The 20,273-nt window shown below is 40.7% G+C and overlaps 1 protein-coding gene across 1 annotated transcript in view; it reads right to left on the bottom strand.

Moving 5' to 3' along the window:
* LOC138284184 (aminopeptidase Ey-like) overlaps positions 1-20,273 on the bottom strand; it is a 663,484-nt gene that overhangs the window by 75,925 nt on the left and 567,286 nt on the right. Inside the window, exon 19 of the mRNA XM_069222683.1 lies at positions 6,603-6,743. Within this exon, the coding sequence (XP_069078784.1) occupies positions 6,603-6,743 (141 nt within the window). The remainder of the gene's footprint in view (positions 1-6,602; positions 6,744-20,273) is intronic.

Here is a 20,273-nt window from a genome sequence, read left to right as displayed (position 1 = left end):
CAGGCATATGTGCATTTACAGTATAGAGAGTGGTTTGGCTCTAATGGATGAGTACGAAATTTTTAATTGAGGAGCAATAGAGAGCACCTTAGTGGAATGGATGAAAACATTCTTGGGGGTGAAACATTGGGTACCTAAGAGTACAGATGGTACTGAAGGGTGGTAATAGGTGCATAGGAAGGATGAAAATGAGTCTAAAAGCGTGGTGTAAAAAAAGAACACAAAAGAAAATGGGTCAGTGTGTGGTGATAGTGGAGGATTCAAGACCGGAATAGGGGGTTCCTTAGGGAGGGGTTGAAGAAATACCACCTGAGAGGCACTGAAGGTAATTGAGTGTAATATCTAGACAGCAAAGAGAAAACCAGATATGAGTGACAGGATATATATATATGTGTGTGCGTGGTTTTTTTTCTCTACACTCCCATCATCAAGTCTCACCACCAAGTGTCACCACGTGGGGGCCTATAGAGACACTGCATTTTATAGTACTACTCATGTACTACAGAAATTATTCACAAATGTATGATATGAGACCTCTGCCTCTCCTACATTTTCTTGATAATTTTTGTCCATTGGACGTTTTCCACCAACTGGAGGTTCTTCAGGAAGGCACTATCTGCTTAGGTGTTACCAAGAGTCGGCAGCATAGTGGCTACTGGAAGTGGTCACCCTTACCACTGGCAGAACAAGACAGTTAAAACGTGGGCCTCTTGGCCAACTCATAATCAAGGGTCCTTAACTAAGCATGCATCCTTGGACACTCATAGGTACTGCAACACACTCCCAAAGAAAACTATGGAACCAGGTAAATAAAATAACTTCACACACAAACTAATATTAACTTAGTTAAATTATTTTGACATTTATGTTATGTAGTTATGGGTCAGACACACTTTACATTGCAAATGCATTTTTGGATTTGCTTGTAACTTTGACCACCTGGATGGATTTTTATGAAACATAGCAATCTATTAAATCCAGTGAGCTATATTTTGGCATGCACAGAAAAAAAGGATTATAAAGCGCCAGAATTCCATCCCTTGAATTTCGCTAACCTCAGTTCGAATCTTGTGACATACTGGCTCTGTACATATCATTTGTTTTTTCATTTAGACCAATAATGATGACGTATTTCTTTTGCTTTCACAGTAGTGATAGATGTACTAAGTAAATAGAATTGTATGTTTATTTTCACAGTGACCTTTCAAAGGGAAATGAAGCAATTGTATCCAAATTATTCCTGCCTGGATAAAGAGCTGTATTTGGGTCAAAGCGCATTGGCCTTCCTCAACTGTGAGCTGAATAAAATGGAGTACTGGCTACACAATGAGATTGACTTCCTCCTGCGGTTGCTAATAATGTTGAATTCGTTGCTGCTTCCTAGTTTTTATATCAGAGCATCCCTTACCGAGCGTGAGAATTTTGCAGTGAAACACAGTCGCAATATTCTCTTTCATTGAATGTGGCACTTGCTATGACTTGCTTTGATTTGCACTCCGTCGTTGGGAGATATCGAAATGGCTTCTATGGATGTATCCAGACACTTCTCTTGGAACGATTTTTGTCTTTTTTCTGTAAGCCTATGACTGATGGATGTACTTCTTATTTCATCTGCAGTTGCCATGGCACTGCAAAAGATAAAACATTCCAAGGTGGCACCGAGCATGCATGCAAACAACATTGGCAACGCTCTCAGGTATCAAGGCTCACTTATTGGATTTGCTAATGTTTGTTCAGCTGATCATCATTAACGGGTATACTAATCTAGCGGCTGGTACTGAAATGGTTATAATTTTGAGAGATGATCTGTGAGGTTTATGTCTTTTTTTTTAAATAAAAAAAACACACTTCATGCATGTCATGTTAAAAAAGAAAATGGGAAGCTGCATAAATAGGTATTTGCTGGAGAAAAATGTAGCAATGTCATTTTTGAAACGGGAATTTTACCAGATTAATTTCTGTAGAAAATTTCTCTTTTAGAAGCCTATTTTTCAATGGGAATCTCAGCTCAGGCATAGTTAAATAGGTAGAAATAAAAAAAAATGCATTTATATCTAGGGAAGTGCAAAGTTGAGGAATGCACCCATTTTTTATTGTGGAATAACAACTTCTCCCACAACTCATCTGTAATTTGTAACAGGAAAGTTCTCAGTATAGAACTTCCATACTTTAGGAGACTGTGCTAAATCAGGTGAAATGCACATGACAGATGCCCCAATGCATTTCTTCGATTAATACATGAGGTCATTTTTGAGAATTGTAAGGCCTCAGTTACGGCTAAGACTTCCTTATACATCAAAAGCATTGTTAAAAATCATTAAAACGGCCGCATGCAACGAGGATCTTCATCAATGTTCCATAATTTTACATTTGTAGTTTATTTATCACACTTCATTCACATTTCATTATAACATACGGCAATTGAACTGAAATGTTAAACACAAAAGAATTAAAGACTGAGATGCCTGTCTTGCCAGTTTCAAACATGTGTTGCATGGGCTGCATACAGATCTCAGCAGCAAGCACAGTAGCTCACTGGGCAATGTTACCCATACAAAACACAGCGAAAGCGGTTTTCAAGTAAAAGAAACCGTAAACTCAAAATCTGGCACAATCCAGCCAATTTGCATTGCGGGTGGCAGGGCTGGATTGTGGGAGGAAGAGGTTGGTAGTAGGGGCTCACAACTGGCCATCGTAAAGAAATATATCATATTTTTTTTTTGCTTCTTTAATACGGATCATGGCACACAGTATTTGCTTTTAAGTAAGGTTCTACACCAGAGCAAAATCGTGGAACAAATTGATTTCACAACTTTCTTTTTTACATAATACATTTTCTCTTGAGAATTCTACTGTTTGGACAAAATATGGATTTAAAAGTATAGGGATAAAGTAATACTGGGCACTAAATATCGTGATACACAACTATCAAGATGAACAAATAACATTGCTAAGAACATCGTTTTTTGGGAAAAGCAATATCGTTTTCAATAATCTCAATATTTGTAATATTGTTTTCAATAATATTGTGGTAAAAAATATAATTAATTTTTTGAATGTGTTTTAGTTGATACAATACGTTTATCTTACTATTGCTTATATATGCTGCTAGTTTTTAAAAATATAGTTTGTAATTGTAAGTGCTTTAGAATATTTTGTTTAGTTTTTAATAGTAATTCAAAGTGTCATAGCAAGCTGTTGGGTTTGTAGGGGAACAGGTTATGAAGATAATTAGGGACTAGGAGTTATTTAAGAACCTTTCTGTACTTATAGGATTGATTTTTATTATGTAACTTTTGTAACCCTTTTTTTTGTTATATATTATTTGCATGCTGTTAGATATGTAGGGGTATCAGGTGGGAAGTTAATTATATGATAATTAATGAACAATTATGAATTTTTAATTATTTAATTCATTTTAATTATGTAATTTATGGACTATTTATTCATTTCACTTATATTTTAGTTACAGGCTGCTAGGTTTGTAGAAGGTAAAGGATGGGAAGGTAATTAAGAAATAATTAACGATGAATTCATATTTTTAAATTAGTTCGTTATTAGAATTTTAAGTATGTAAATTATGGAATCATTATCTATTTTAATTCTATTTTAGTTGTGGGCTGCCAGGCTTGTTATGGTCTAGACTGGGAAGTTAATTAAATACTAAATAATTGATGAATAAGTATTAATTGTTACTCAATTATTTAATTGATTTTAGATATGTAAATGACCGAATACTTATATGTTAGATAAATATTAGGTCTGGGCTACTAGGTTTGTAGGGTGTTTAGGGTTGGACATTAATCAATTAATGATTGAATAACTATTATTTAATAATCGATAATTGATTATTTTCAATTGCATGTTAATAATCTTTATATTGAGAGTTTATTTTTGTATACATTCATGGTCTTACTTATATATGTAATAATGTGTTTGAAGTGAAGTGCTTTCCCTACTGTTGTTTAGACTGCAATAGGAATAGTAACATTAACCTCTTTGCAATTCAATACTTTCCCTACCGTTGTGCTGTTTGGAGTGGAATAGTAAATTTCACCCCTCTAAATTCCAACTCTTTCCCTACTGTTTCACAGAATGGAGTGGAAATAGTACATTTTACCCCTCCAAAGCCCAACACTTTTCCTACTATCGCGCTGTTTAGAGTGGGAACAGTAAATGTTTCCCCTCGTAAATCCGATGCTTTCCCATCTCTTGCTTTGTTTGGAGTGAGAATAGTAAATGTAATCCCTCCAAATTCAAACTCTTTCCCTACTGTTGCACAGATTGGATTGAGAATAGTAAATTTCACCTGTCCAAAGTCCAACACATTACCGACTGTAGTGGTGCTTGCAGTGGAAATAATAAACTTAACCGTCAAACCCTTTCCCTACTGTAGCACAGACTGGAGTTGGAATAGTAAATTTTACCTCTCTGATGTCCAACACTATCCCTACTGTTGTGCTGTTTGGAGAGGGAATAGTAAATTCTACCCATCCAAAATCCAATCCTTTCCCTACTGTTGAACTGTTTGAAGTGGGAATAGAAAATATACCCCTTCTGAAGATCACCACTTACCCTACTGTTTTTCTGTCTGGAGTGGGAATAGTAAATTACACTCCGACAAAGTAAAGTGCGTTACCTACTGTTGCTTAGACTGGAGTAGGAATAGTAAAATTAACCCTTCCAAAGCCCAACGCTGTACCTAATGTTGCACTGACTAGAGTAGGAATAGTAAATCTAACTTCTCTGAATTCCAACACTTTTCCTAATATTGCGGGGATTGAAGTAGGAATAGTAAATCAAACCCCTCCAAAGCCCAACACTTTCCTTACTGCTGCATAAATTAGAATGGGAATAGTATATTTAATATTCTTGAAATCCAATAGATTTCATAATATTGCTAAACAGATTTTCAAGCATTTTGTAATACATCATATTATTTGTTTTTATTTTTGTAATTTATTTTAATATTAACATTATTTTTAGTGAATTAGTTTTTTGAGGTTTCAAATTTTTAATACTTCATTTATTGTCTACATTATTATATTTTTCCTTGACTTTTTATATTTTTATGGCTTTATTGCTTATGTGTATAAATATATATATATATATATATATATATGTTCCAAAATCCCTCCTCAAAGAAAGGCAAGTTGCACTCACGAAGTAGCAGTAAGTCAAATTTATTTTCATGACAGCAAGTTTCAGGTCCTAAATCTTTTCAATTGAAACGGCAATCCTGACGCGTTTCGGTCCTCACAACCTTGTTCACAGGAATAAACTGCCAGAGCAGTGCCATGCTGTCTGTTTTTAAGTTATCGTGGCCCCCTAGTGGACCCCCATGATGGTAATAAAATTCATCACGACAGTGACTTCTGCCATCAGTTCCTTGCCATAATGAAAATGCTTTTACACGTTCATACGTTTTTCTAAAACGAGATGAAATGTTCATTTATCAAACGAGGATCACATTAGCAGTTTCCATCATTTCACTTTTTAAACCCCCTATTGGATTCATTTTAATAGACTGCACATGCACTGCATTCTGGAACTCGTGGTCCTCATCATCCATTTTGTAACCCTCCAGTGGGCAATATCATTATTAGAACATTGTCTCATTTGTAACAGTTACTTACTGCACACTTTGTTTCTCTACAGTCCATTTTTAGGGCTGTCCAGAATGGACTGTAGAGAAACAAAGTGCGCAGTAAGTAACTGTTACAAATGAGACAGTAGGTAATACATATATATATAGAGATATATATATATGTTTATATATATATATATATCTCTCTCTATATATATCTATATATCTATCTATATATATATATATATATATAGATAGATATATAGATATATATATACAGAGAGAGAGAGAGAGAGAGAGAGGAGAGAGAAAGAGATAAGTATAGAAGCACGATATTTTGGTAAATGATATTTGTGATACCACATTTTTGACAACGATACCATTTATCATGATATTGTTTAAATGATCTGTGAATTCTATGAGTAGGAAGAGTAATGCAAAGTGAATTTGTTTTCCTTTTGTTTAACAGTATTTTTCCCTGCTGTAATCAAACATTCTTCTAAACAATGAATTGGAGCAAAGTTGGTTAGCTCTGTTTAGTATTTCCCAAGTGAAGAGCAATGAAAAGTGAGGTTGTTTTACTTTTTTTTAATAGGATATGCCTGGACTATAACGTTTTTATTAAAATTTGTCTAGTGCATGTAAAATGGTTCATAATCAATACATTTCAATACAAAACTAGTAATGATTACACAACAAATCATTGTTCTACAAAATGAATTACAACAAAGTTGGCTTGCTCCGTTCAGTATTATCCATGTGACAACATAGAGCAGAATTGGTTACCATGTTTTGCATCAATCCAATCTTATTACAACATGTACTGAGTGCAAATACAGTAGGAACACTTGATTATCATGTTTGAACTAAGTCATAAATTTGTACGCTCGTGCTGCAGTAGTTTAAACTAGAATTAAAATCTTGTCCATTTCAAGCCCTGAAATGATATCAACAATGTTTTTTTATTTGCACTATTCCTTTGCTTAATCTACTTGAAATATAGCAATATACTTACTGAGCATAGATTTTCTTCCATTGAGAGCAAATAAAGTCCCATGCTATGCTCTGCCCAATGGGGTTTCCTGCGACTGCATTCATGGTAGAAAGTGCATCCTGCCTTCGGATTTTTGTGGGATCCATGGAATACTCTAGATATCTAAAGGAAGAGATGAAAAGAGCATGAAGAACATCTAGTAGACTATCTCTGATTGTAAAAGCTTTTGTTCTATTATATTTGCTGTTGAGTATTTTATGATTTTTGAGAATAAGTTGCAACATTACAAAAATGCGGACTATCCTTTCTGTAGCACAAGGAGTACCAGACTACCCATTTAGGGTATAATCATCAGGAATTTAAATGTCCCTGTCAAAACTTTGCACATTTTACAAACTTTGCACTTTGTGACATTGTGAAAGTAGTGTACTTTGAAGTGTAGCACTTGCTAGAGAAGATACAAACAAAACAGGCATTAGTAGAGCCTCTAGTTCAACTTAGAACTGAACGTGTACCTTAATTTATTGATGAGTTTTATGTTTGTGGTACAGTGGGTGGTTGAGCTGCTGAAAGGTAAAACATGTCTCCTGGAAAATAAAGCAAATTAGTTGCCATTTGTGTCTCTCATTGAGCAAAAAGTGACAAAACACCATAGGATATCATGGCATCGTCATAAGTTGGATGGGATATCCGTCACATTTGTGATGGAGTTTTTCCTCTGGCAAGATCTAAATCAGTCCCTTTAATCACGTGTTCACAGTGCAGACCCGGACAGTGCTTATGGATAACAAAAAAGCTGCTGTTTCCAGCACATGCACAAGAGATGACTGTGTGCACCTGCACTAAGAATAGCACATTAAAGAAAGATATGGCAACAGAATGAAACAATGATTTCATCTTTAACTGGAAGCAAGCTAGTCTGTCTTTGAAGAAGTGAATATCTGCAGCTCCCTGGACCCTCCATACCCCCCTATCAAGGGGGTCACTCAGAGAACATACTGGTTGTGGTCCTTCTAGATGTAGTACACAGTCAGTACACCTGCTGACAGTTTTTTGCCTCTATGCCCATATTTGTAGGAAGGCTCAGGCACGTGTGCTGCAGGCAAGAGGAGTGGGCACTGCTGCACTCCTAGGGCACTTTCTCTCCCCCATGTCCAGTGAACTTTCATCCTTCATTTGAGGGCAGATTGGGGGTAGATTCCCCAAAACAGCTTTGGGATAAATTCTACAATCTCTATTCCCGGGGCAGAAAAAACTGTTGCCTTCAAGGAGTGGGGGTTGTGTCCTGATGTCAGAAAGGGCCAGCCCCACCCCTCTCCCAGTCTAATACTCTGACATATAAAAGATTGTATGCCCTTCAGAGGTGGGGATGTGGTTTGATGCCAGGACAGACTTTAACAAAATCAATATGTTGTCCACCACCCTTTGAAGGGCAGTTTGGGGTATATTTACCAAACTGGCCGCAAGAGTGGCAGAAAGACTGTTTGGCATTTACAGGTGGGGAGACAGTGCTACGTTAGGACAGGTTCAGCTCCCACATCATGTTTTTATTCAGGTAGAAACTGGGCTTCCACCCCCCTCCTTAATTTACCATAAGGGTGGCAGAAAGACTGATGGTGACCTTGTTGTGTGGTGAGGCAATTGGCCATCCCTGAAAGGTGCATTCTGTCATTGAAATCCCTGGTGATCTATAAGGGGGATCCATGATTGGAGATTGCCATTCTGATGAGATATTCTTCTCATTCCAAGGGTTATGCTCCCTTTGTTAGGAATGACTGGGGCTTGATCTATGTCTCTGATCACCAATCACACTGTCAGTTTCATAAACTGTGATGTCAGTCAACACGGCGAGCTGCATCTAACAACAAGCCCCAAAACATCTTCTGCTGTGAGAGAAGCTCTTTGGATCTCCATTTGGGGCAGCAAAATGTAATCACTCTGTTGAGAGACCCGGAGAAATTTCCCATTTTTAGTGGGAAATGAAGGTATTCATGTTCGTGGCACATAAATGCAGAGTGGAGGATGTGAACATCTCATTCTCAATATTAAAGGTGTTAATGTATTGCCAGTGGTGCAAAAGTTAATGCACATGGTCAGGAGTGAAAGTCTAACACTAATGATTATTCAATATGTTTTAGATAATGCGAAGCATTCAAATCACAGACTTGATTTATAAGTTGCTGAAGATAGTTTTAATTATGAGAATGTGTATTACAGTTAAAGTTAAGCAGTGTATTTATTGAAAAGATTTATTATCTCTTTCTGTACTGGGAACTCATTGAGTGGTTAATCTCAGAGACTAGGTTATACAGAGATTTTTTCAAGTACATCAGGTGACAGTAGAAACAATGAACTATAACATCATTGGCTTAAAAATAAAACAATTATTTCTTGTTGTAGTCCTCACTTTTGCAGTACAGGTTCATTCTTGTAGATGAACATATCCAGTGTCTCTGTTCTCTCTCTTGTGTCCCATTCTTCTTTCCCCTAATCTACTTCTGATCAGCATAGATATTCCTTTCATGGTTGTCAGACATTTCAGAGAAGTCTGGATATTAGTATTGCTTCATTTTGATCTATAGTGCCAGATTAGTCATGTTGCGTAGGCTCTCATTATTCTAATGAGACTACTGGATTTTGAGCAGCAGGATCGTCCACGGTGTGGGAGACTGAGTCTTACCCACTGCGGGTGACACCTGTCGCTCTAAAACCGGGTTTTGCTCCGGCCAACTAGCAGTGCCTCATCTCTACCAGGGAATAGTAATAAAACAACTGCATCTTAGATAGCAAAGCGTGAGCTGAAATAACCAGGACGACAAAACATGACAGTATTAAAATGGTGACGAGAAGAGTGAAGCATAAAAATAACGCTATCATATTGTCACTATCATCGATGGATTATTTCCTATCTAAATCATAATCTGAGCACAGCATGTTAAACTCTAATTCTGCCTTTCAGGTTCCCCCGGGAAGACATCAACCCTCATACCTGAGCAAAGGCCTGTAGTCTGCATAGCATCTATAGCGAAGCATTCAGCAATCAGCATACAGTCGTGGTTCCCTGGCTGGAATCTCCCTCTAACGTGTCATGGGACTAGGAAGTGTTTTTATAATAACACAGCTGATGTTCTGAGAAAATGTCCCTACATAAGGATGTGTATTTTCTACAAATGTTGGAGACTAAACTTCTACCACGTTCACCGGCAATGTACCCATCTGTAGCCTTGAATGAAGCACAGAGTGATCAAGAATGTCTTGTTTGACAACACAGTGCTGGGCTAAGCAAAAACAGCTAGACAGCTGAAAATAAAACAGGACCGTAAAAATGGTTATTGTAGAAATAACAATGCGAAGCCGAATAAAATATATCTAGGTTAAAGTGCACAGCGGTCTACTGTGTTAAAATAACGTACATGGAGCTATAACTAAAATGGCTACACAACACCCTCCCCTTGTCGGTTGAAAGTGGTTCAAAGCCGAAGCTAAAATTCCATTGCTAAAAGCTCAACCTAAGATTTATATAAAAACCAAGTCAATTTGGACAAGTTAAAAGGACACACAAGCATACTACGTGGCAATTTAAAACATGAGCATGTGACTTATAACCAAATTAAAAAATCATGTAAATTTAGAAAAGTTCCAAACTAGGTACGAGTCATGGAGAACAGGAGATCGTCCACTTCAGCAGATGTCAAAGCCAGAAAGTCCTCGCCAAAAAGGATCAAGGAGCACGTGTGTTCCATGGCCCCAGTGTCAACCAAGGCTGCATCCTGTGGAGCGCCCATTGATGAGTTGTGAACAACTTCCTCCAGGAAGGGTAATTCATAATTAGCTTCACGCAGCAAACACAACATCAATGAGCATGTCCGGTAAATGAACCCTTAGCGAGAACATCAACAGATCAGCATCTACTGCAGGCAAGCGCTTCTGTGAAAGGCAGACTTCCAGTGCATGTTCGAAAGAGCACCAAAGGCACTGAAACACGGGCTGCACACAATACAAAACCGGTCTGAATGACAAAGACCAGCCACAATCCAATTGCTCCAGGAGTGTTGCTCCAAAATACTGCATCATACGCTCACGACACAGCTGTGCTAAGTGGGAGCGCCGGCATCTCTCCTCGTTGTGGCGGGACTGCATTTCGCATCAACAACAGCAACAGCAGGATGCCAGCTAATAAAGCCAAATCCCCCTAAAATAGTACCAAAAATTGAGTGGATAGCTGAAGGTATCAAACCGAATATGGAGGAGAAGGTGTGAACGAAACCAGAACCAACACCTTTGAAAAAATGTGCGATTCCAGCTTTAATGGATGCATTAAATATTCGTCCCACAAGTTCACCAAAGTGTCTTGGAAAGTTAGTATTTAACAGGGACTCTTTTTCTGCGGATGACCTTGCCACTTGAAGTGCGTAGGTCTCGCGTGCAGATGTTAGGGCCACATGCTTTTGAATCAATAAAGCCTTGAGTTTGCTTAACTTGTCAAAATTCACGTTTGAAGTAGCAATGTGAGGCCAAATATCAGCTACCTCCCTAAATTTAGTGGGGGGAAACAGTACGTTCCTGCAGCATGTAACAGCCTTAGCGACCGAAACAACGTAAACTATTCCGGCCCGCATGCCACAACAGCCTTCACCATTGAGGAGGACGTAACTGCCATTTGAAAGCACCTGAAACGTAGGTCTAATCAAGGGGACAGGGTCTCCCTTCAGATAACAACCCAAGTTTGCAGCTGAAGCGTTACACGCCCCATGCAAGGACAGCTGTTTACAAACCATTGAATGGCTGACTGAAGTCTCGCATTCACTACCGCTAAGAAAGACCTCTTTCATGCCACTAAAGCTCCCAAACCTCATGAATGTAACTATCTCCCAGTTTTTCATATCTGCCTACTGGAATGTGTTTTAAACAGGAAGTGAATTGTAGTGTAGAAATAGGCAGATTAATAACCCCATGTATTAACCACTCAGCAGGTGGTATTTCGGCCACAGTAAAAGGCAACTTTTCTAATTTCTCAATGTTAAGCATGACATAAGTCGCTTCCTTCTTAGCCATTAGTTGTTGTTGTCGCATTAAATTAAAGGAAGAAATGATCTCCCTTGCACTGACGTGCTGCCATGGGACGCGACCCGCCTTCACAGTTTGAAGCGTCCAACCCAACTGCATAATGGACCCTGATCTGACTCTGTCCGTGGTGTAAACAAGACATATTTGATTGTATAATGTCTATAGCAGAAGAGACAATATTATTTATGTTATATATCCGGTCGGACAAGGTGTTAATCCCATTATTCACAACAGCTAATGCCTTTTTTAGAATTTCCTGATCTATTTGCCTTAACCGGGCAGCGGCATCTTGTTGGGAAAGTTTCCAAATCTCATTATATACTGCATATAAGAAACGCTTCCTACGTGGTGTTCTGGGGCCTGACAAGAAGTCTTATAAGTCAGTGGAGTTAGACAGGAGACTGCATCTAGTGAAGATGGTTTTAGCCACTGCTGGCATAATTTTCCCACACTATGGGGGTCATTATGACCCTGGCGGACGGCGGAGAAGCGGCGGTAAGACCGCCAACAGGCTGGCGGTTAAATTTTTGCAATTATGAACATGGCGGTTACCGCCATGGTCATCCACCGCTTCTCCGTTCCGCTCGCCAGGGCGGAGACGACCGCTGGGCTGGAGACCTGGGTCTCCAGCCCAGCGGTCGTCACTATACCGCCGGCGGTATTTGGACCCGGCTGACCGCCATGGATTTCATGCGGTTTGGAACCGCCATGAAATTCATGGTGGTAAGCACTATCAGTGCCAGGGAATTCCTTCCCTGGCACTGATAGGGGTCTCCCCCACCCCCACCCTGACTCCTTCCCCTACACCCCCCACCGCCCCTGCCATCCCCCAAAGGTGGCAAGACCCCCCTCCCCACCCCGACCTCCAACATCACATCACTCATTCACACATGACACGCACGCAGGCACCACCAACACACATACACGCACACACACCGACATACATGCCAACATCCACACACACAGTCAGACACGCACACCCACATTCAAACATACACGCACATATCCATAAAGACATACCTACAGACATACACGCCCTCATTCCCAAACACACAGCACCCCCGCAAGCATACACGCACTCACACACCCCCTCTACGTACACACACGCACACCCCCATGCACGAACACAACACCCCCCCACCCCACTCCCCTAACGGACGATCGACTTACCTGGTCCGTCGATCCTCCGGGAGGGGACAGGATCCATGGGGGCTGCTCCGTCGACACCACACCGTCAACAGAACACCGCCACGCCGAATCACAGGACGTGATTCGGTGGGCGGTGTTCTGTTGACGTGGCGGTGGAGGTGGAGCAACCTCTACTTCCCCGCCGACCGCCAGTATGGCTGTTGGCGGCTCTCCGTCCGAAAAAGGATGGAGAGCTGCCAACAGTCATAATACGCTGAGTGGAAAACCGCCACCACTGGCGGTCTTTAGCACGGCGGTCCCTCGGCGGTCTTGACAAAATACCACTGAGGTCAAAATGATCCCCTCTATGTTGTAATTATACCCGCATGCTCTGATGATATATAGCGAGGGTCTGGCCTACTCGTCCTAAAACCCCCTGAGGAGTTAATAAAACGTTGATGACACCCATTGGTATCTATTGGTCACAATAACCACCCGCCAGGACGTGTCAGTGATGCATTAAATGTACCATTCTGGACCCACTCATCAAGCTCATTTTCCTTTGCATTTGAGCATTTTTGCCATTTATAAAACTTTGCGGGCAGGTATACTGGGCATGTTTAATTTCCTAATTGTAGCTAAGCCTAAACAACTTGTCTGTTGTACTGTTTCGTTTAAAAAGATCATTTGTACAGGAATAAGGCATGCTCTAAACAAGGCTTCCTTTCCCTTAATTTGACAATTTCTTGTTCCCCACACACTTTTCAGATCAATTGATTTAAGCCAATATTCATAGCCTTCTATCAGTAACCGGGGAACAAAGAATTCCGAATGTATGAATTTCGTATTGGTCATTAATATATGTATATCCTTGGTAGGTGGTACTTTAAAATATTATGACCCAGCATTCTTTTGATTGTGCCGAGAAAAATATGCAAACTTTTCAGAATATGTTTTGGAACTCCCCCGTGGCAGAGTCGGGCAATGTTCCCATTGCGTGTAATTAAAAACAGTTCTGGGACTGCTCGCTCTATGTATGAAATGGTGCTCATAGTAATTATAGCAAAACATACCACCATAATTTTCTTTAAATTGGTAAACATCTTCGTTCTCAAAGCCAGTATAGTATTGCAATTCAGTCATCATAGAATTAACTGTTCTCACATCCCAATCATCAGAAACAAGGCCTGGTATTACTATAGCATTCATTTATAATTTGAACGCATACGGTATTTGAATAACTTCAGTGGGACCAGATATATCAAACATTACTTTGCCCAAACAATCCCATCAGGAATTGGCACTGAGGAAATGTTCACAAAGGATACGTTTCTTCTGACTTTATGTGATGAAAAAAGTGGCTTTAAAACCTCCTTCACCAGTTCAACTGTTGATCTTTCAGGAAGAAAGTGATCATGTATTAATAAGAAAAAGGTGATAACAAAACCAATCCGAAGTAGAAAGGCTAAGACAGTCAAAGAGAGCCATAGATAGTTCCAAGAAAAAATAAAATAAGTTTCTTTAAGCCAGTTTGTTTGCTTACGTGCACTTGACAAATCAGCTGTCGAAGAGGCGAACGAGTCTGAGAAATCATCGTTGGAGTCGGCAAAATAACCAGAGGCAGTTCGTGCAAATGGCAGAGCTGCTGTCAGTGGTGGAGCTGGTGTTTCCTGCGGTAGGACACTATAGGTAGCACCATCCGTTTGTGTTGGAGTTGAGTTAACTGGGTCAAATGTTTCTAAATTAGTTGACGTTAGTGGAACTAATGTAAGATCTTCTTCCGCCCTCCCCAAGCTCAGAGAGGTGTCGGTGTTGGTGTAAGCAACTTGTAGAGGAACTTCTTCACCAGTAGCGAGAGGGATTCAGGAACTACTGGATGTTCATCTTAGTCAGCTGTGCAGGATCGGCCACATGGTGTAGTTTGACATTGTTGATGGAGACAAAATGATTTTCTTTGGCACCCTCCAACGGTGGTAGAATAACAGTTCTGGTACCGTGTATCCCTAGTACAGGGACTGGTGCTCGATAAGAAGGGCCAAATTCCTTTTTCACAGCATCTTTCTCACATACAAGATCCCCAACTCTGGGAATCCAGCCGGTAGGTGTTACAGGCACATTCTTGATTCCTGTGGGGGCGGCACTGTTGGAAGAATTATCATCACGGAACTGTTGCAATTCCTGTAAGACAGTGACACGTTCATTTATGTCAAAAGGTGTTTCTGCTGCCTCCACGCCAGGACCATCAAGATCCGGAACATACATTTGAGTTCCGAACAGGCACTCATATGAGTACGACCCCCTCAGGGACCTTCTAGGCAGATTATTTAGTGCTCTCTGGACTCCATACAATTGGTTAAGCCAACTACGACCCGTACCTAATACTCTGGCTGTTAAGGATTGCTTTAAATCACGGCTAAATTGCTCCATGACACTCTTTCCCTTGGGATGAAAGGGAGACGAGTACTGGAGTTGGACTCCCAATGAAGCCATGGCGTCTCTGAATGCCCTTGAGGCAAAAGCAGGGCCCTGGTCTGAATGGAAAGCCACAACTGCATATGTACCGATAAAGACACATAAATCTTTAATAACAGTCCGAGCGTCAGCCAAGCATTGTGGTCATACCCATATAAATCTGGAGCATGAATCAACAGCGACTAGAATATACTTGTATGGACTATCCAGTGTTAGTGGACCGCAATGGTCCAAGTACACACATTGTAATGGTTTGTTAGAAATTAAGAGGGGTGTTTGTGCCGGGCATTTGCCAGTCGAAACTTTAATTTGTTGACAGATGTCACAACAAAGGACATACTGCTTGGTCTCTTTGTAGAGACCTGGTCACCAGTAATAGGCCTGCAATATTGAAATCGTAGCCGCCACGCCAGCATGGGCAAATGCTACCCCCTCATGCGCTGCTGTAATCAATCCTGGTCGTATGTCTTTGTTGGGGATGTCCCTTACGCCTACACCTGGTATTCTAACTTCAGCGTTCAGGCGATCCCCCATTCGATAGGTATAGTTATTAGGAAATCCTTTTTGATACGGCTTACCATCAGTCCTAGCTCTCACGGCAGCCCAAATGTCCGTGTCCGGTTTGAAACTCGAGCAAGTCACAGCATCTACAGTGGCTACTGCCACTGCTGACTTTGTGGCTTCATCAGCCAGTATATCTCCAGCAACATGTATTCCAACACGCTGGTGTCCAAGTGTGTTTTTCCAAATGGACATTTGGTAGCATCTCTTTCAGGTCAGCTACTTTCCCCCACAGTAGTCTGTGTTTAATGGTGTTGCCTTTGGAATCTCTGAACCCATTCTGGCGCCAGTAATGCAGGTATTCATTAAAAGACTGGACACAGTAGTACGAGTCACAAACAATCAGCGTAGGCTGTGCAGGGTCCGTGTGTTCGAGTGCCATCAGCAGGGCTTTTAGTTCTGCCAACTGTGCTGTGCAATCCCCTAGTGTTTGTGTAAAGGTATGTAGAGGACAGAATTTATCGCCCTCCAAGTAGCCACTTACAACTGCGCAAGCAGCAGAATATTGATGTTTAGTTCCACTTGTAGGTTTTGCTGAGCCATCGGTGCACATGACTCTATGATACTGTTCAATGGGCAATGTATTTGCTGGAACTGGGTATTCTATTTCACATTGTAAAAATTCTTGAGTTTGTAACTTTGGGTCAAAAATGTAGTCTACATCAGTGGCTGTCAGAGACCTAGCCCATTGTATCCAACGTGGATGTAATGCTTTTGTGTTTGGAACGCTGGCTTTTGTAACAGCTTCTAGGGCTGGGATCAGAGAAACGACAATAATCAGTTTTCCTTGGGCAAGAGGTCTTTCTTTAATGACAGCCATCTGTACAGCAGTGAGAATATTCTCAATGGGAGCAAAGTGTTGTTCTGCCGCTGAGTATAAGTGTGATTTGTATGCAACCAGGACTGTCTCACCTTCATTAAATGTTACCTAGGTGAAACCGATGGCCCCAGCTATTACTCTGATGACCAAATGTGTTTTGTTGTCCCTCGTATGTAAGTGTTGTGCTGCAAGCATATCTGTCTGCAACTCTCAAAGAATACGTGTATGTTCAATTGTCCAGAATTTACTTGAAAAATCGGGACGCATTAAATCATACAAAGGTTTTATGCGTGTAGCATAATCTGGAATGTAAATTCTGCCAAAATGTAGGAAACCCAATAGTTATTGGAGTTTTTTAATCGTATTAGGTGGTTGCAACTGTGCGCATTTCTCTAATAATTGAGGCGCTAGGCTCTTCCCTTCACTTGACAGCTCATATCCTAGGAACAGGACACTGAGGAAGGCTATTTTTGTTTTTTTGAAGTTGAAATTTTAGCCAAAATCAGCAAATCCAACAACAATGCGGGCTATAAGATAGATGTCATCTACATAAGATAATGCATCAGAGTCAATCTCGTGCAAAATTGCAGTAACACAAGCTGCAAACAGTCCTGGGCTGTTCTTATACCCCTGAGGTAAACAACTGATTTTTTTCTGGGAGCCTAGTGCACTGAAGCTTGTTAAATCTCTACTCTCAGGCGCTATATTCTGGCAGAAAAAAACATTGAGAATATCCAGTGTTGTTTTGTATTTTTTACGCACTATGTTGCTTATTAGTGCTGTGCTATGCGAGTTTTGGATAGCATAGGTACGTGTATAACTGTACAACTGTTTAAATGTCTGTAGTCTAAGACTATTCTATATGAATGGTCTGGTTTAGCTATGGGGAATAATGGTTATTCATGGTGAGACACAGGGTTCAATCACACCCTGGTACTCTAATTGCGTGAGTATTTCTCTCACTGGTGCTTTTGCTTCATGTTTTATAAGATACTGCGGTTAAGGCTGAGGTTCACTTTTAATTGGAAGTACATAGTAGAGGGATTCATTATCCCATCCCACGTGATTTCTGAATAATGCAGGTGCTTGTGCTAAAGCCCATTCAATGGAATAGGATTCAGCTAGTTCCTCTGGATCAAGGGGTGAGAATGAAGGCTTAATGACTTCTTCTCCATATGGGCCGGTACGGACAAAGTCAGGTGGCCAATCTTGTTCGGCCAACAAGACATCATATACTTTTACTACGCAATCCCAATATATTGCCTCTATTGTGCGTTCAATGTCTCCTTCTAACTATAACATTACTTTATACACCCTATCAGGCGTGGAGACACGCATGTCTGCAGTTTCTACTAGTATGAAGTCATCAGTTGCTTTCACCTCCAGATGCTTTAGAAGATTCCGGCAAACTATTGTGACCTCTGCCGCACTGTCTAGCAATGCTAGAGCCCAATTCTTATTCTTCAAGAGGACCCTCTTTCTGAGTGGCATGTCGAACTGCGACTGCTGCCACTTTTTTCTTTTTAAATTGGTGTTTTTGTTGGGCGGGTTTCTCTTCCTTTTTAACAGAAACTTCCGAAGAGCGTTGTGATTCCTGTCTCGGTTTCATATACTTTGTCCTTCGCTCTGATCGCCCACCTCTCTCATTTCTTTTTTCCGATGAGTCCTGAAAGGAACGAGATTGGCGTGTATCAGTATATTGATATCTATCAGGCGTTTTTATATTATCTCTATTTCTGAGATTATACCTATTCTGTGGGGTCTCCATACGCGGAGATTCTCCCCTCTGTTTTTTAGGAGTTTGTTGCTTTTTATCCCAGCGCTTCTTAATATCCTCAGGTGCTTGCTTGGGGGTATCTTTGTTCAATTTACCCTGAAATTGTGGTTTCCGTGGTCTGGCCCCTAAGCTATCTCAACCAATACTTGAAAAGGTCTCTGCTATTATTTTAGGCACCTCTTGTTCCTGATCCTGTTGTGGAACGTCACAGAGTCGCATGCGCCCTGCAAGCGCCACCGCTTCCCCTTTAAGATTACTTAAAATGATTGAGGATACTGTGGCAAAATTACCCATCAATTGCATCCCCAAATCTAGGGCCGGGGCAACCCCGTATTCATCTTGAATTTGTCTCAACACCTCCGGTAAATTGGCAAGTGTCGGTGTTCCATGTGCGGTTGTATAGAGCGCAGCAAACACCGTGCCTCAGATATTACAGTTATCTACTGAAGGGACCATCCCAAAAGGCAAGCACATTGTTAATATTCTATGTTAATCCTGAGGTCCCGTATGGGGAAATACTGCCTCCAGCGTATTAATCTTCTGTGCTAACCAAAACGGAGTTTCCTCTCGTTTAGCAGGTACTTCACCCATAATCGAATGTACAGTCGCAGGATTTATACATGGCATTGCTGCATGTGGATGTGCTGGATCAGCACGTGCCGGGTTTGTATTTAGTGTTTGCATCACAAATTGTACTAATCGTCTATATATCGCTATTAATTCAATATATAAACAACAAACTTCAGCTACTGCTAGATTTGAAACCGCAGGATGTGGTGTATAGGTGGCCAATAAAGGCCAGGTAGGACCGTCGTTACTTAGTGGACCGAACCTTACTGGTAATATTGTGTGGGATAGGGCGCCATCAAGCCAATTGTTATGTTCTTGATAAGATAGAGGTATCTCTAAATATGCGTATGCTCTGTATTGTCCAGGCGCATTCGCAGGTGTATAGTGGTGAAATGTATTCGTGTTCCCATCAACTGCTGGAAATGTGACCCATGAATAAAAAAGTTCTGTTCTATAAGCTGCATGGGCATCCACCACAAATGTGACTGGACCACCCTGGGCTGTTAGGACATTCGCTAATAAATGTGCAGTTAGAGGTTGTCTCATATTAACCACTATTTGTGCCTGTTGTGGATTCGCCATAATAGTGACACTATGAGTTCAGAGAAGGCACACAGCTTGAACAACCTCTAGCTGCAGTAAGATAGCCTACGCAGCTGTGATGGAGGTCCTCAGAACCACGGACGTCTCCGCATACGGTATTGAGGTGTCATTATATATAATGAGACAGAGATACTCCGGAGGACCCGAAAATTACTGTAGAGCCTGACCAAACGTTGGCGGCGCCATGTTGCGTAGGCTCTCATTATTCTAATGAGACTACTGGATTTTGAGCAGCAGGATCATCCACGGTGTGGGAGACTGAGTCTAACCCACTCCAGGAGGGAGACACCTGTTGCTCTGAATACGAGTTTTGCTCCGGCCAACTAGCAGTGCCTCATCTCTACCAGGGGATAGTGATGATTTGGGCAGCTGAGCGCTTGACATACTAGGCTTCTCAGGGGAGTCGTGGTCACTCAGGTCACATCCGGTTCTCTCATTTACACTTCAGTCTCATATATAAACGACAAACAGAGGCAGTATATGTTTTAATAATGGGTTTAATAAAACTACTGCATCTTAGATAGCAAAGCATGAGCTGCAATAACCAGGACGACACAACATGACAGTATTAAAATGGTGACGAGAAGAGTGAAGCATAAAAATAACGCTATCATATTGTCACTGTGATTTATGGATTATTTCCTATCTAAATCATAATCTGAGCACAGCATGTTAAACTCTAATTCTGCCTTTC

This window comes from Pleurodeles waltl, chromosome 3_1 (assembly GCF_031143425.1).
Source record: "Pleurodeles waltl isolate 20211129_DDA chromosome 3_1, aPleWal1.hap1.20221129, whole genome shotgun sequence".
Taxonomy (NCBI): domain Eukaryota; kingdom Metazoa; phylum Chordata; class Amphibia; order Caudata; family Salamandridae; genus Pleurodeles; species Pleurodeles waltl.
Note: the sequence above shows the minus strand (reverse complement) of the source record. Positions and strands in the feature narration are given on the sequence as shown.